At 43.4% G+C, this 17,473-nt stretch overlaps 1 protein-coding gene across 3 annotated transcripts; it reads left to right on the top strand.

The window, feature by feature from the left end:
* The first annotated feature begins 272 nt into the window (after window positions 1-272).
* Window positions 273-16,244, top strand: LOC308702307 (pregnancy-specific glycoprotein 22-like). 3 transcript variants are annotated; one of them, XM_081385044.1, is made up of 7 exons: window positions 295-467; window positions 1,245-1,571; window positions 3,327-3,647; window positions 3,773-3,800; window positions 11,227-11,364; window positions 11,488-11,516; window positions 11,827-16,244. In XM_081385044.1, exons 1-6 carry the CDS (start codon window positions 422-424, stop codon window positions 11,510-11,512), a joined length of 885 nt encoding a protein of 294 aa, XP_081241170.1. In that variant the 5' UTR covers window positions 295-421; the 3' UTR covers window positions 11,513-11,516; window positions 11,827-16,244. The 3 variants fall into 3 exon arrangements, with proteins under 3 accessions (XP_081241169.1, XP_081241170.1, XP_081241171.1); XM_081385043.1 differs by lacking the exon at window positions 3,773-3,800 and having other exon boundaries at window positions 273-467; XM_081385045.1 differs by lacking the exon at window positions 3,773-3,800 and having other exon boundaries at window positions 11,227-11,327.
* The last annotated feature ends 1,229 nt before the right edge of the window (window positions 16,245-17,473 follow it).

Genomic DNA, 17,473 nt, shown 5'->3' with positions numbered 1-17,473 from the left:
TAGAATAATAGAAATAAGACGTTATTTTATGATAAAAATTATTTAAATGCAATAATTTTGTATTCATTATAATGGACATGCAAAAGAATTGTGGAAAGCTTTTAATATTTAATTTTGGTGAACCTCCATTTTAAAAAGTCTGGGGGACTGAAATTTTACCGAATCCCAGGAATGACCCATAAAATGTTAACGCAGCGCTGCACAAACAGAACCCGGAAAAGACTTTTGTTTTGTATTTAGATTAAAACGTCAAAAAACGTCATTACGTCATCGCAGTACACCGCGTAAGGAGGAGCCTCCAAATGATTACTTTCATTTTAACTCGTGAAATAACGGCGTCGCCACTGATGCAGAGTAACAACAGATCACTTTTACTTCACTGAATCTGCGTTCATCTTTGAGCAAAAATTGAAAATGAAGCATGTCTCTATTTCTTTTCTTATTGTTGACGTGCTTACGTCTGCATGGTAAGACATGTATATCCTAATTTACTATCTCTTTACCCGGTAAAACTAACGACAAAGTTTCATAATATGCTCTATTAGCTTTATATTCGACGGATATTCATGTATTGTTTGTATTTTACTCCATCAATGTAAGACGTTTGTCTGATCTTCTCTCTGGTCAACGATATAGTTCTATAAACGAGACTGTTAGTTCGCGGCCCAGCCCAGCTTCATTCACAACATGACCAACATATTGAAAATTTTTTTATATAAATGGTAGGCTATATGACATGGATAAAACCTCTAAAAGTAACATGGCTTCATACTGTAAATGTTGATAGGCCTACCTGTGCATAAACTGATCAAATGTGCATTACAATGCAGTACTACCAGTAATACCAGTAGTGTAAGTAGCTTTGGATGAATAAATGTGTAAAAGAAAACATGTAATTTGATTTAAGTGTAAGATTGAAACAGTAAAAATGATAAAGATTAAAATGATAAATGTTCCATTGTACCTTAATGTTTTGGGGAAAAAGCAATTTTCTAACATTATTATTATGGGTAATACTCATAATGTTCATGTGATGTGATAACATAAGTTGAACATAAGTTGTTCAAGATCCTCCATGAGACTCGTGTATTTTTGTCTGATGAATGAAAGTGTAAATCAATGATGTTCTTCTGTATTAAATTATAAATCCAGACATCTACTCACAATCTTTATGATATGTAGAAAAACATTTTCAAAGCACTATTATGCATTTGTTTGACTAATGTTAATTGTTTCTTCTTCAGGTGTGTCTGGTGTTGATACAGAAGAAGTGTCAGTGAAGGAGGGAGAATCAGTCACTCTAAACACTGGTGTTCAAACACACCAACAAGACCTGATTAGATGGTATTTTAATGGCATTCGTATCGCTCAAATCACTGGAGATCTCAGTCAGATCTGTACAGATGTTCAGTGTAATGAAGGTACTGAGAGATTCAGAGGCAGACTGAAGCTGGATTATCAGACTGGATCTCTGACCATCAAGAACACCAGAACCGAAGACTCTGGAGATTATACACTACTGATCAACAGCGACAGATTCAGTGTAAAGATCTTCAGTGTTTCTGTTCATGGTGAGTCTTCATGTTTAAAAGCAAGTCTTGTACATTTATATCACATCATTAAAGTGTTTAAAGGGATAGTTCACTTTGAAAATAAATTTTGGTATGTTTTAGCTTACCTCAAGGGCATCCAAGATGTAGGTGTCTTTTTTTCCGCAGTAGTTTCCATTTGAATATTTTTAGGTCAAACCGTTCTTGTCTGTCAGTCATATAATGCAGGTCTATGGTCACTGTATCAAAACACAAGCACAGAGTCCAAATTAAAACAATTCCCCATCGTCCAAATTAAACAATTCCCCATCGTAAGTACACATTGATGGCCTAAGACACGAAACGAGCGGTTTGTGTGAGAAAACGAACAGTATTTATATCGTTTTTACCTCTTGTAACACAGCACACGTCCAAATGATCTGACGGCGCGGGCGGGTATAGATATATACATAGATGTCGCCTTGGCTACGGTTTCGTTCCAATGAACTGCAGTAGCAAAGGCGACATCTAGTGTATACATCTATACCCGCTCGCGGGCGGGTATAGATATATACACTAGATGTCGCTTGGCTACGGTTTCGTTCCAATGAACTGCAGTAGCCAAGGCGACATCTATGTATATATCTATACCCGCCCGCGCCGTCAGATCATTTAGACGTGTGCTGTTTTCAAGAGATAACAACGATATAAATACTGTTCGTTTTCTCACACAAACCGCTCGTTTCGTGTCTTAGGCCATCAATGTGTACTTACGATGGGGAATTGTTTTAATTTGGACTCTGTGCTTGTGTTTTGATACAGTGACCATCGACCTGCATTATATGACTGACAGACAAGAACGGTTTGACCTAAAAATATCCAAATTGAAACTACTGCGGAAAAAAAGACACCTACATCTTGGATGCCCTTGAGGTAAGCTAAAACATATCAAAAATTAATTTCAAAGTGAACTATCCCTTTAATAGTTTTGCAGTGACATTCAGTGGTGTTTTCTCTTTACCTGTATATTAATTCACACACAGCATAAAGATAATTTCTACAAAAACACATTTATTCTTAAAGTGTAATTTATAGCTTTAACATATTCAGTGCATTATGATTTAAAAGCGTACTTGTTCTTCTATTGGTGGTAGTTTAACTGTTTTGTTCTGGTGAAGATGTCAGTTTCTCATCATATCATCCACACATTTCAATGCATCTATTATTTATTAGTCCGTGTACCTTCAGATAATTAGTTTTCTCATTTTTGTCTTAAACAGAAAAAACAAAGAAATTGTTCATTTATCACATATTCAACCCTTCTCATTAACATAAGAAATCGCAAATCTTTTTTTTTTCATATTTTTGTTTGTGTTTTCATCAAACTTTGTTGTAATCCGCCAAATGGAAAGACAGTAAAACCAAACTGGATACACACGTTGTATTTTTCCATCTCTACACGAGCGGGAATAAAACGCCTCTTTCCGCTGATTGGTCAAGCAAAGATCAAGCCGTGATGTCATCAGTTGTTACTAGTGTGAGTCACTGTGGGTGAATAAAAGTGTAAATGAAAACTTGTTATTTAAGTCTACGATTGAAACGGTAAAATAATATCAATACAACTTTTTTTTCCCATTGTATCTTAATGTTTTGGAAAATGGCACAATTTCCTGGAAGTGAATGTTCACCGTGAATCCAGACATCTCTCTCTACTCACAATCTTTATGATATGTAGGAAAGTATTTTCAAAGCACTATTATGCATTTGTTTGACTAATGTTAATTGTTTCTTCTTCAGGTGTGTTTGATAAAGTGTCAGTGCTGGAGGGAGATTCAGTCACTCTAAACACTGGTGTTCAAACACACCAACAAGACAGAATTACATGGTATTATAATGACATTCTCATCGCTCAGATCAATAGAGATCAGAGTAAGATCTGTACAGATGTTCAGTGTAATAATACTGATAGATTCAGAGGCAGACTGAAGCTGGATCATCAGACTGGATCTCTGACCATCACAAACATCACGAACACAGACTCTGGAGATTATAAACTACTGATCATCAGCTTCTTCAGCAGCAGAATCAGTGTAAAGATCTTCAGTGTTTCTGTTCATGGTGAGTCTTCATGTTTAAAAGCAAGTCTTGTACATTTAAATCACATCATTAATGTGTTTAATACTTTTGCTGTGACATTCAGGGGTGTTTTCTCTTTTTCTTTACCTATATTAATTCACACACAGCATCTACACTTCCAGTCAAAAGTTTTGGGTCGGTAAGATTTTTAATGTTTTTGAAAGAAATCTCTTCCGCTCACCAAGGCTGCATTTATTTGATTTAAAAAACAAATACAAAATAATAATAATAATATTGTGAAATATTATTACAGTGTAAAACAGCTGTTTTCTGTGTTTTTGTTTCTATGTGTTATTTATTTCAAATAAATGCTGTTCTTTTTAACTTTCTATTCGTCAAAGAATCCTGAAATAAAAATGTAAATAACTGTTTTCAACTTTGATAATAATAATGAATGTTTCATGAGCATCAACTCATATTAGAATGATTTCTGAAGGATCATGTGACACTGAAGACTGGAGAAATGATGCTGAAAATTCAGCTTTGATAACAGGAATAAATTACATTTTGAAACATATTAAAATAGAAAACGATACTTGGTTACTCACGTAACCTCGGTTCTCTCTAGAGAGGGAACGAGTATTGCGTAAGCTTGCTTACGCTGTGGGAAAAGTCTTCTTTTGTCGAGATACTGAAGCCAAAAATTATTCTTAATTTCATATTTTGTCAACGCAGTGCAGCTGCGGGCAGCTGAGCTAGAGCGGCATACTGCACGCTCATTGGCTGCCGCGCGGCAACTGCTTAAGCCTACCAGTGAGCCTGGCGTGACGTCACGCCCAATGAGGGCGCGCGCGCCCCTCGCGCGTCACAGCCCGCCAGAATGGGCGGCGTCAGAGCGTATATAAGGAAGGCTCGTAGGCTATATTCTCAGTTTTCTGTCGAATGAAGCGACACGAGCTATAGGCTTTAAGCACGGCAGGGAACGCAATACTCGTTCCCTCTCTAGAGAGAACCGAGGTTACGTGAGTAACCAAGTATCGTTCTCTTACGAGAGGTTCTCTCGTATTGCGTAAGCTTGCTTACGCTGCGGGAACCCCTTGTCCACGCCGTGCGCGCCTAACGATCACATATGACTCTTTATGAAAAGCATAGAGGTGAAATGACAGGTGGCCAGCGGTGCGGGCCAACACATGTTCATAAGCACACCTAGGGAACACAAGAACGGCACGGCCGGTCTATGCATACTGATACCCTGAGCGTGCAGCTCAACAGACAAGCTAATCGATAATACAGCCTGCGCACATGAGCAGGACATGAACACGACTAGACTGACAGAAGTTTAGCCTGCAGGGCAGGAACTTCCAGGTTATAAAACCTAACAAATGTAGAGGGGGACGCCCAGCCCGCCGCCATACAAATGTCATGAATGGAAATCCCGCTGGACCATGCCCACGATGAGGCCATGCCTCTGGTGGAATGAGCCCGTATGCCCAACGGACATTGCAGGTCTTTTGACGCATATGCTGCTGCAATAGCATCCACTATCCATCTGGATAGCGTCTGTTTCGAGGCGGCGCGACCCTTAGTGCGCTCTCCAAACGAGACGAAAAGCTGCTCTGAGAGCCTGAAGGCTGCAGAGCGCGTGACATAACACCTTAACGCCCTGACCGGGCAAAGGCGGTTAACACCCTCCTCACTGCCGGATGACGGCAGGGCCGATAGGGTAATGACTTGAGCCCTAAAGGGAGTACCTAACACTTTGGGGACATAACCGTGCTTCGGTTTGAGAATGGCTAACGAGTCGTTAGGTCCAAACTCGAGGCACGACGCGCTGACGGACAGCGCATGCAAATCACCCACTCGTTTGACTGAAGCCAGAGCTAGCAGAAAAACGGTTTTAAGCGTCAAGTATTTCAACTCCACAGAGTCCAAAGGCTCGAAGGGATGCACTTTTAGGGACTCTAGGACCAGAGACAGGTCCCAAATAGGGACTGACGGGGGCCGAGGAGGGTTCATCCTCCTGGCCCCGCGCAGAAAGCGGGTAATGAGTTCGTTCCTGCCCAGTGAGCGGCCGCGCGCCGAATCGGCGAACGCTGCTATGGCCGCGACGTAAACCTTGAGCGTGGAGGGGGACCTGCCCGCGTCCAACATCTCTTGGAGAAAGTTTAATACCTGTGGGACTCCACAGGACTGAGCATTAGAACCCTTTTCCACACACCATTTGCTAAACACCGACCATTTAGACGCATAGAGCCGCCTCGTCGAGGGGGCTCTGGACTGCGTGATCGTGTTAATTACCCCTTCTGGCAGATCAACGAATATCCGTTGATTTCCCACGCATGCAGAGACCAGTGCTCTGGATGGGGATGCAGAATCGATCCTCGGGCTTGAGAGAGAAGATCTCTCCTCACCGGAATCGGCCATGGGGCTGTGTCTGCCAGTCTCATTAGCTCGGGGAACCACGGTTGGTTTTCCCAGCACGGAGCTATGAGGAGCACTGCGCAGTCCGCCTCCCTGATCCTCGCTAGCACTTGAGGCAGCATCGAGATCGGGGGGAACGCATACAGCGGAACGCTGGGCCAGGTCTGGGCCAGCGCGTCCTCGTGTTTTGAGAAAAACCTCTGGCACTGACCTTCTCGCTCGCGGCGAAGAGGTCGATCTCCGCTTCGCCGAAACGACGCCAAACCGTCTGGCGGTGTAGAGACCATTCCCCTGGGGGAACGTTGTCCCTGGACAGTCTGTCCGGGCCGTCGTTCAGACGACCGGGTACATGAGCTGCCCTTAGGGAGCGCAGCGGGCCCTGAGCCCAGGATAGGAGGCGCTCTGTGAGAGCGCGCAGGGTTCTGGATCTGATTCCGCCCTGGCGGTTCACGTAAGACACCACTGACATGTTGTCCGAGCGAACTAGCACATGGTGTCCCCGTAGAAGCGGTAGAAAGTGCTTCAGCGCTTTCTCGACCGCCAGCATCTCTAGACAGTTTATGTGAAGGCTTTTCTCCGTATTCGACCATGGGCCGCAAATCGGACTGCCCTTGTGAGTCGCTCCCCAACCCATGTTGGACGCGTCTGTCGAGACCACTTTGCGGTGTGCGATGACCCCCATCGTCACTCCCCGCTGATACCATTCGGCCGCCAGCCAGGGCTGCAGGGCTGAGACACAGCGCTGAGTCACTCTGACTGGTGCACGGCCCGAAATCCATGCTTTGCGGGTCACTTCCGACTTTAGCCAGCATTGAAGCGGGCGCATTCGAAGTAAACCCAGCTGCAGGACCGCTGCGGCTGACGCCATATGGCCCAAAAGCCTCTGAAAGGTTTTCAGGGGAAAAACTTTTCCCACTTGAATGGAAACGGCGAGGTGTCGAACACAGCGTGCGCGCTGTGTTGACAATCTGGCCGTCATCGCCGCCGAATCCAGATCTATACCCAGAAAAGTGATAGACTGGCTGGGGGTTAGAGAGCTCTTGTCCCAGTTCACGGAAAGACCCAGGCTTTCCAAATGACCGAGAAGCGCTTTCTTGTGAGAAACTAGTTTCTCTGTTGAGTGCGCTATAATGAGCCAATCGTCCAGATAGTTCAGAATTCATATTCTGAATGCCATACAAATGTCATGAATGGAAATCCCGCTGGACCATGCCCACGATGAGGCCATGCCTTTGGTGGAATGAGCCCGTATGCCCAACGGACATTGCAGGTCTTTTGACGCATATGCTGCTGCAATAGCATCCACTATCCATCTGGATAGCGTCTGTTTCGAGGCGGCGCGACCCTTAGTGCGCCCTCCAAACGAGACGATAGTTCGTCTCGTTTGGACGATTGGCAGATAGTTCAGAATTCGCATTCCCTTTGATCTCAGGGGTGCGAGAGCCGCATCCATGCACTTCGTAAATGTACGGGGTGCCAGGGACAGGCCGAACGGCAGGACGGTGTACTGATATACCTGACCGTCGAAGGCGAATCTCAAGAATGGCCTGTGACGGGGTATAATCTGAATCTGAAAATACGCGTCTTTCAGATCGAGAGAGATGAGCCAGTCCCCCGGGCAAATCTGCGCGAGGATTTGACTGGTCGTGAGCATTTTGAACGGTCGTTTCACGAGCGCTTTGTTCAAATATAGGTCTGAGCGCTCCGCCCTTCTTGGGTACGAGGAAATAACGGCTGTATAAGCCTGCCTCGGTAACCGGAGGGTGAACTCGTTCTATCGCCCCTTTGTGCAGCAAATTCACTATTTCTGCGTGAAGCAGATGAGCTGCATCCGCCTTCACTTGAGTCTCGACCCGGGCGCGAAAGCGCGGGGGGGGGCGAGCGAATTGAAGCAAATAGCCCCTTATCACTGTGTTTAGTACCCACTTCGACACTCCCGGAATAGCTTTCCATGCATTCGCACTCATAGCTAGGGGTCGAATCGGCTCCGGGTCCCGCCCGCCGCACAGCGCGGGACAGGGAGCCTGTGGCGGTATGTGCGCGAGTCGCGCAGTGGCAGTGAGGGGAGACGAGGGCTCGTTGATAGCGGCAGCCGGCTGAGTGACGCTGTGAGAGAGCGTTATGTGTGACGGCTCGCGGCGCGGAAGCGGGGCGGGCTCGTGAGTGTTTACATGAGAGTGTGCGTGCTGTGCAGCGGGCACAGGGCTCTTTATTAACACACAGCCGGTGGCGGAGTGCTCTGGTCCCCGAATGTGTGAGACAGAGCGAGCACTGTGTAGGTGTGAGCACTGGGGCGTGGGCACGTGACCTACAACAAACACTCGAGCGGCCGTAGCGCGCTTTATGTGAGTGCACTCTGTGGGGTACACAGGGGAGATTGTGCTTGTGTGTAGCAATGAACACTGGGACGTGGGCATGTTTACTACACTCATAACACTGACGGCGTGAGCCGAATGACCAGATTTTACACTCTTTATTTGATTTATCTGGGTCGCCGTAAAAACGGCGTTTGTGTGCAGGTGAGAGAGTTGAGAAACTGGCTCGTTGGCTGCGGTGGACACTACTGCAGTAGCCTTTATCAAGGGGACTGGCAGAGGGATACAAGTTAGCTTTGACGGCGGTCCGGCTGCGGCGGGACTCAACCGTCTTTTCCTCTCGACGAGTGCTAGGAGGACTTCGCAGGCTCGGGTTTCAGCGAAACTCTAGGCCGGGGACCCCGCGGGGGTGGCGGCCTGTGCTGGCTGGTGGAGCGGGACCTGGGTCGGCCGCGCTGGCGCTGCTGCGAAGCTGGAGGTCGAGACGGGCGCTGCGTGGAACTGCGTGCAGGAGGCTGAGTGTTAGAGCGGCCTGCAGCGGAGCTCGAGCGGCGGGGCAGAAAGAGGTTCATGGCCTGTGACGCCTTCTGTACTTCAGAGAAGCGGTCCACGAGGCCACTCACCGCAGGGCCGAAGAGACCGGTGGGTGAGAGCGGGGCGTTGAGAAACACGGACCGCTCTTGTTCCCCCATGTCGGCTAGCGTTAGCCAGAGGTGGCGCTCTATGACGGTCAGCGAAGCCATGGAACGTCCGATAGCTTGGGCCGCTGTCTTCGTCGTGTGAAGGGAGAGGTCCGTCGCACTGCGCAGGTCGGTCAAGGCAGACTTATCCAGTTCTCCCTCGTCGAGCTGGCGGAGGAGGTCGGCTTGGAGAACTTGAAGGACCGCCATTGTGTGCAGGGCTGAGGCGGCTTGCCCAGCGGCGGAGAAAGCGCGGCTGGCAAACGCCGAAGTAGTCCTGCAGGCCTTAGACGGGAGGGCAGTCTTTGAGCGCCATCTCGCGGATGGGGGGCAAAGATGCGCTGCAACCGCCTGTTCGACCGGTGGGATCCGGTCATACCCTTTCTCCGTGGCTCCGTCCACGCGGGAGAGAGCTGATGAGGCCGGAGAGCGGAGTCTGGCCGAAACTGGAGCGTTCCACGATTTAGCAAGCTCCTCGTGAAGCTCCGGTAGAAAAGGCGCTGGTCTGGACGCTGGAGCTTGTCGACTGGCGGGCAGGAAGCATCCGTCGAGCCTGTTGGGCGGGGGCACCGCTGGCGGAGACCATTCGAGGCCCAGGTGCTCGACTGCCACAGTGAGGAGGCGGAGAAGCTCGGCGTCCACACTGGCGTGAGTCCTGCTGGACGCTCTGGTGGAGGAGGCGGAGCGGACTGAACCGGACCATCCCTCGCTGTCCGACGCCATTAACGAGCACGTGTCCAGTAGCGCGTCGTCATCCGCTTCATCCCCTGAGGCGACGGCATCGAGGGCGAGAGCCGTCGGCTGCGCGTCGGGAAGCGGGGGCGGAGAAGGAGAGAGCGAGGCTCGCGGGAGAGGCTCCGGCGAGGCCCTGGCTCGAGTCTCGGGCTCCGGTGGTCGTTGAGAGCGGCGTTTCTTCTTTCGCGGCCCAACGACGGTTGGAGCAGGCTCTGTGAAGAGGGTGAGTCGAGCCCGCAGGGTCGACGTCGGCAGCCGCCCGTGGAAAGCGCGACGGCTGCGTGGTCCCGGCCCAGGCAGAGAGCGCAGATAAGATGGCGGTCTCTGTCGCTGAGCGTAGAGCGGCATGAGCCGCACGTGGTGCGAGGCATTTGCAACAACGCCTCTGCTCTTTTAGATAGTGCTGCGGAAAGCAAAACACACACACAAAGAGCTTTTGCAATGAAAGGATATTGCCGGATAGCTGAGCTGGCACGGCAGGCTGAAGGCGGCGAAGATTCGTCCGGCTTCCTCAGGCTGTCCTAAGCTGGCTCGTTAGCTGTTCCTTGCAGGACAACGGCGACGGCTTCCTCTCAGAGTTCAGCGATGCGAGTGCTTCGCTGAAAAGACAGAAATCAGAGAATATAGCCTACGAGCCTTCCTTATATACGCTCTGACGCCGCCCATTCTGGCGGGCTGTGACGCGCGAGGGTGCGCGCGCGCCCTCATTGGGCGTGACGTCACGCCAGGCTCACTGGTAGGCTTAAGCAGTTGCCGCGCGGCAGCCAATGAGCGTGCAGTATGCCGCTCTAGCTCAGCTGCCCGCAGCTGCACTGCGTTGACAAAATATGAAATTAAGGATAATTTTTGGCTTCAGTATCTCGAGAAAAGAAGACTTTTCCCGCAGCGTAAGCAAGCTTACGCAATACGAGAGAACCTCTCGTAAGAGAACCATTATTTTAAATTGTAATAACAATAATATATATTTTTAACCAAATAATTCAGTGCATTATGATTTAAAAACAAACTAGTTTTTCTATTGGTGGTAGTTTAACTGTTTTGTTCTGGTCAATATCATCTCTTAATCACCTTTTATTATCATCAGTTTAAATACATCTATTTATTTTTCTTCTTAGTTCACCAAGAATCTAAAGTGCAGTGGGTTTAAAGTTAACAAAAAAAAATGTTCATAAAATGTTTATATCAACCCAGTAAATGTTTTCATTGAGGTCTGTTTGACAAAAGAATTCTTCACATGCAAAAAAAAAGTTATTAACTAATGTTATTAAGATGAAAAATGAATGTATAAATATTCTTTAAAAAGTGTTTTAGCTGCTAGTTCTTCAAAAACACACAAGATGGAGCCATTTACTTCTTAAATCAACATCATACAACTGATGACCAAAGTGTAGAAATAAATATCAGACAAAACTATTGTTGAAGTTGATTTATAAGTTACGTTGACAACAAACAATGACTGTCTGTCTTTAGCTCTTCCAGATCCAGATCTGACTCCATTCTGGCCAGCAATATATGCAGATGTTGCTGTTGCCGTTGCTGTTGCTGTTGCTGTTCTTCTTCTGATTGTTGCTGTGATTTACTGTTTCAAGCGCAGAGCAAGAAGGAACGGTGAGTGTAACATACACATGATTTAATAAGATTGAAATATGAGATTTAAAAACATCTTTAAAAGATATTTTTTTACTCTAACCAAAGTAAAGTGTTTAATTGAGTTTGTTGTTTTTCCTCCAGAAGCGAACAGGACGGAGCGCGATAAACAGGTGAGAAACTACATCAACTGAATCTGTCAGACTGCAAAACAGATTCACATCTGCGCGCTCAATAAATGTTTGTGTGTGATTTATATTTTATATTATTATATACTTAGAGTAATTTATTTACATAATATTTCAAGCATTTAAATGTCCAGGTTCTTTATGAAAGATGAATTATTGTTTTAAATGTGAAGAGAAACATCCTACATTTTAAGATATTTAGTTATTTTTTGCGATTCCAAGCCTTTGTGTAACTCAAACATCAATCCGGTTTATTTCTTTTTCTTTCTGTTCATCTGTGTTTTTTTATAAACAGGAAAGTGGAGCTGAAGACTCGTCCCCTGATCAGAGAGACGCTTTTCTGATGAAGAATCTCAGTGACTCGAACCTTAATCAGACTGAGGCGGCCAATGAGACGCCCACATAACACTATTGTTTTGATACTTTCATTAATAGAGAAGATGGGAAACAAGAAAAGAAACTCACATCGCTCACAGAGAAAGAGTGTCACGATACCAAGATTTCTTTAGTTGGCACCAATACTAGAGACATTTCACCTTGATACCAATTTTAACTCATTCAAAATAGTTTGTTTATTAGTTATTTAAATAATAAGTATCCTAAATATATTTTAAAATATGCAGACATTGCTTCAGAAAAGGCAAACGGTTAATTAGTAAGAAACAAAGGAGAACATTACCATTACCTCCAATAGTACAGAGAGCGCTTGAGGATTTTCAGGGTATTTAAATGTTTATTAAAGCTGCTAAATTGACTCGGACAGAAACAGTCAGGACGTGATTTTTCAGTTTCTCTGTAATCATTAAACGTACAGTATGGGATTTTTTCTCCACTAGGGGTCGCTAACCTATTTACAAAAACAAAGGCGTAGTTTGATGACGCAACATTTGCTAAGAATTATGGATGTTGTCGTCAACGTCAAGCCGACCGATCTAATAATTTTTATTGATGACTGAATACATCGATGCTTTTATCATGACTGTGATATGAAGCAGTTCGGGATTGCTAAGAGACAGCTATCAGCTCCACAGGATAGAGTCCCGCGGATATAAAAGGAATATGGACATTTCATTCTACCGAACTACACGCAGAATTACTACTCACAGGTCAGTTTATTAGACAAATTAAACTTGTGAGGTAACGCAGCGCTGTTTCACTTGGTCTAACATTACACTAGCACACTAAACTGCATTTGAATGTGTTGAAATGTATGTGTTAGTCAGTAAGCAGTAAGCTAGATCAACATTAGAATAACATGCAGATCATTATTATTTGACATTGTATCATTGTTGAACTATATAAAATTGATTAGTTTTATGTAAATGTGCTCACCTGTTTAATAAAGTACATGTAGAAGCGGTCGAAGTCTCGGACGTGGAGCTCTCGTTTATATACTGTCTATGGGAGCTCTCGGCATCTCGAAAACACCGCGCTGATATTGATTCTCGTTTTAGTTCTCCTTTTTTATCCAAAGTCTGCTTGCCATGGTCCGTAATGTTTGAACGAAACAACAACAGCGTGCAAATAAACATTGCGAACTACAGTGGTCCACGTCTGTCGCCTTGATTACTATCAGAGGGCTCTGGTTCATAGCTCTGGTTGCCATGGCAATACGTGCGGAAACTAGGGACAACGCGGATATGACGCCATTGACTGCGACAAAACGGAAATAAAGACACGGTCCGTGTCTTCGAATTAAATTAAAATTTCTCCTAGTTTGAAAGTTGTTGAAATGGAAACAGTCGGGATAATGTAAGTACACAACTAAAAAAAAATATAACATAGATATAGTGATTTTTGCTATTTTTAAAGCAAAAAAGTTACATATTGTGCCTTTAAAGACCCCCTGAAATCATAATTGAGTTTTTCTAATTGATGTTAGCCTTAAAGGCAGGGTAGGTAGGACTTTATAAAAATAAAAGATCCAAATTTGTTAAAACTTTCTATATATATCAATACATAATTAAAATGTAAGTACTCTGAAAAAAAGAGTATAAAAATCAAGTGACTCTAGACCGTTTAATCTGTATTAAACACAGCTCATTATTTCGATTCGGGACGAATCAAAGGATTGGCTAAGGCGACTGTCACTCTCTCTCGCAACCATGGCAACCACCCTTTTGCCACGGGATCTGCCCACTTGCGCGCGCACGTTTGATTTGAGGAATTCGAGAGGCACGGAATAGCAAAACAATGGCAGAGAAAGAGCAATCAAAATTCACATTACCGGCATGCAGTTAGTGAAGGCAAACAAGGCAAAAAAAGAAGACAGTACAAGAAAAGGTGATGAACAAAAAGTCTTTGGATAAACAAAGAAATAAAACGCGTGTCAATATCGGCGTAGCTTTCCAGCGACCACCCCGTCCTCGGCCTCTACTTCCTCGGACCCTAGTTGCACGCCACGGCCTCTTGCACGACCTCCTCTGCTTCGCCCTAAAATTATTTTTATTTTACAAAAGGACATTTTACAAACCTACGTTTTGCGCATGTGCTCCTGCATGCACTTTTCCAGTCACAACACAGCAATCAAAGGAGGACGCTGAAAACTGAAATGCTGTTCTCTTTCTTCATAACTCGTGAGAAGGTTTGAGTTGCAAAGGAATTTGTGACTGTTTCACCTGTTCAACCACATCAAAGTTTCGTAATTAGTAAGTCCGTGCTTTTTCTCTTTTTGTTCTTATGTGCTGAAGGGCTGCTGTGCCTTGGTGAAACGGTGTTTGTACGTGAAGAGCTCTTTTCCAAAACGCCATAAACCTAAAAAGCTGCCTCAAAGAACCAGCAAAAGTAATGATTATGAATGTGTAAAAAGGCGACATCTAGTGTTTCTATATCTATATCCGCCCGCGTGCGGGTATAGAAACACTAGCACTAGATGTCGCCTTCGCTATTGCAGTTCATTAGCCAAGGCGACATCAGTGTATATATCTATACCCGCCCGCGCCGTCAGATCAGTTGGACGCGGCTGTGTTCAAGAGGCAAAAACTATATAAATACGGTTCGTTTTCTCACACAAACCGCTCGTTTCGTGTCTTAGGCCATCAAAGTGTACTTACGATGGGGAATTGTTTAATTTGGATGGTGGGGAATTGTTTTAATTTGGACTTGTGCATGCTCTTTGAGACAGTGACCACAGACCTGCATTATATGACTGACAGACAAGAACGGTTTGACCTAAAATATCAAAATTGAAACTACTGCGGAAAATAAGACACCTACATCTTGGATGCCCTTGAGGTAAGCTAAAACATACCAAAATTTAATTTCAAAGTGAACTATCCCTTTAAGGTTATTAATAAGTTAATTCACTCTGGAAGAATAGTAAAGTTTGCATTTAGGAGATATAAGCTTTCAAAACTTACAGTCTCTCACTTCCGCTAAAATGGATCACAGATTTTTTTACATCACCACAGACTTCAGCTTCTCATCACTTCTTCTGTCCAATCAAACGCTCTCTAGAATCTAAAGCTCCGCCCCCTATGCTATAAACACCACCTTGCCAAAGCCACCGTTGACACGTCAGGGACCAATATGTGTTGGAGATGTGTGTTCACTTAGTCAAACGCTCCAGTTTTATTCTGTTTTCCAACTGAATGTTGATTAAGAATGAAATGGCTAGAGTTTATTCACACTTCTACTGTTGAATCCAACGTATCATCAGCGCTGGGATAATTAAAGTCTGTGAAGTAAACTAAACACTATTGGCTATTTGAAAAAGGGGGAGGCCCTATGACATTCAATATGTCCCGCCTTAGCTTCCTGTTTGAGTGGAAATTACATCGTCATCAAACAAACCTGCGCGTCCACGGCCCTTCAGTGGGACTTTAATAACAGCAGCATTTACACTGTACGACCTGCATGTTTTTTGTTTTTTTTCCTGCTTATGTTTATATTCATTTATAACAGGTTGTGAACATGAATACTTTATCAAGATGAACATTTTAAACAGCTTCAAGTAATTCCATACTGACGGAGAAGCTGTCAGTCAAACAACACACAGGTCACGCAATAGCCTACTACCGATACTGGTAACGTTATATTTACAGTTTCAGTATTAGCATTTTCACAACACTACAGAGGAACATCACTGATGAAAACACCAGTATGATGTTATTTCTAACATTAATGTTACTCTAAACTGTTTTTTTTTTCAGCAGAAAATGTTGAAGTTTATGAAGTACTTTGTTTGCGGTGTCGTATCTTTGTGGTTAAAGTGTAAAAGGTTCAAATCCTGCAAGAGTTGATCCATGAAATATCACCATTGTGTCCTTGAGCAAACTCTGAATCTCAGGAACTGAACCTGTAAAACTGCACTGAAAGAAAAGCAACAAAATGCCTAATATGAGTTTATGTAATGTATTTTTTATGTATTATCTTCCATAAGTGTTACTGACTGTTGCATAAGCCTTCTACTGGTATTAAGCATATTTCACAGATATGTGTACTCATTAAACAACAATATGCATTTTGTATTATAAAGCACGTTTTTGTCTTCGTTAAATGTGCAAAAAGTTAATTGCTTTTATTTGTATTTTGTTTTAACAAATGTCTTGAAACATGTAACCTTTTATGAAGCATTTGAGATGGCATGCTGATCTTTTTTTTTTTTTTTACTGTTAACGTTAATTATTCATTATTCATATCATCTCTTCGTTATAAATGTTTTCTCCAATTCATGTCTCTTTTAGTTCTATTCTTAAAGAAGGTTTTGCTGTGCTGTGATTGTCCACTGTTATATGATATGTAATTATTGATAACTGATATGTAATTATTTGTGTCATTTATGTATTTATGCCGGCAGGATTTAGAAGTGCTCATCATCATGTCTGTAGTTATAAATGTTTTCAGAAAAGTCATTTCAGTGTCATAGCTGAAGTATAATATGCCAAACTCCTCACAAAAGCCTGAACCACGACCTTAGTAGAATATAGACCTTTCTCTCTTTTTTTTTTTTTTTTTTTTTTTTTTTTTTTTTTTATTTTGTACTTTGCATCCATCAAGGAAAACGTGCTTTGAAGCACATATAAACTATATTATTTTCTGGCAAATAGTAAAGAAATTGAAATGTATGTGTATGCTCATGTGATAAGTGCAATTAAAACAGACCTGATTCACTTATAACGGCTGAAGTCTTTTATTATAATCTTTTGGATTTTTAAAAACCTAATTTTCTGATGCTGTTATGCAAAATTTAGGCAGTATGATTGTAAAAATAGTAATGATTTAGCTGTAAACTTTAGAAAATTTTGCAGTCGGTCAAAAATAAAATTTGAATAAACATTTTTTAATTAGCAGTATCTATTAAACAAAGAAGAATGAGCTTAATTGTAATTTAATAACATGTACAACTTGTGGCTTACAAGGTTAAAGCTGCAGTCCGTAACTTTTTTGTGTTCATAATGTATAATAATCGAGTAGTACATCATGGTTGCATTTTCCAAACTGCTTTTGAGACTGCCTTTTAAATAGAAAATACTTTCCACATGGTTTGTCTTAAATCATATTAAAAACACCACAGACATATAAACAACATTAAAAGCTTGATTTCGACCACAGGTCTTTAACTCTTTCCCCGCCACTGACGCCCAGACTGGCTCCACCGTCTCTCATAGGCAGACATGATAGAAAACGTGTTCGTATTTGGTGTAGGAAGGAGCATGTCATTTAAAGAGAAAACTGAGTTTAACTTTATTAACTATATTAAATCAAGATCTCTGTTTCGTGAGCAAATCTTTAGAACCGATTCTTTTAAATCAACTGGTTTACAATAAACAACATTCATTTGTGAATTCGACTGATCTAGAAGATTAAACTTGCAGTATCTAACAGCAACTCAGTGATTTTTGATAAATTGTCCTCTTTGTTCTCTTCAATATTTCTAGCCACTTTTTGCAACCTGTGATGGACCAGCATTCTGGAGCTGAATTGTTCTCCATTTTTGATCA

This window comes from Scardinius erythrophthalmus (assembly GCF_964197995.2).
Source record: "Scardinius erythrophthalmus genome assembly, chromosome: 14".
In the NCBI taxonomy this organism is placed as follows: domain Eukaryota; kingdom Metazoa; phylum Chordata; class Actinopteri; order Cypriniformes; family Leuciscidae; genus Scardinius; species Scardinius erythrophthalmus.
Note: the sequence above shows the minus strand (reverse complement) of the source record. Positions and strands in the feature narration are given on the sequence as shown.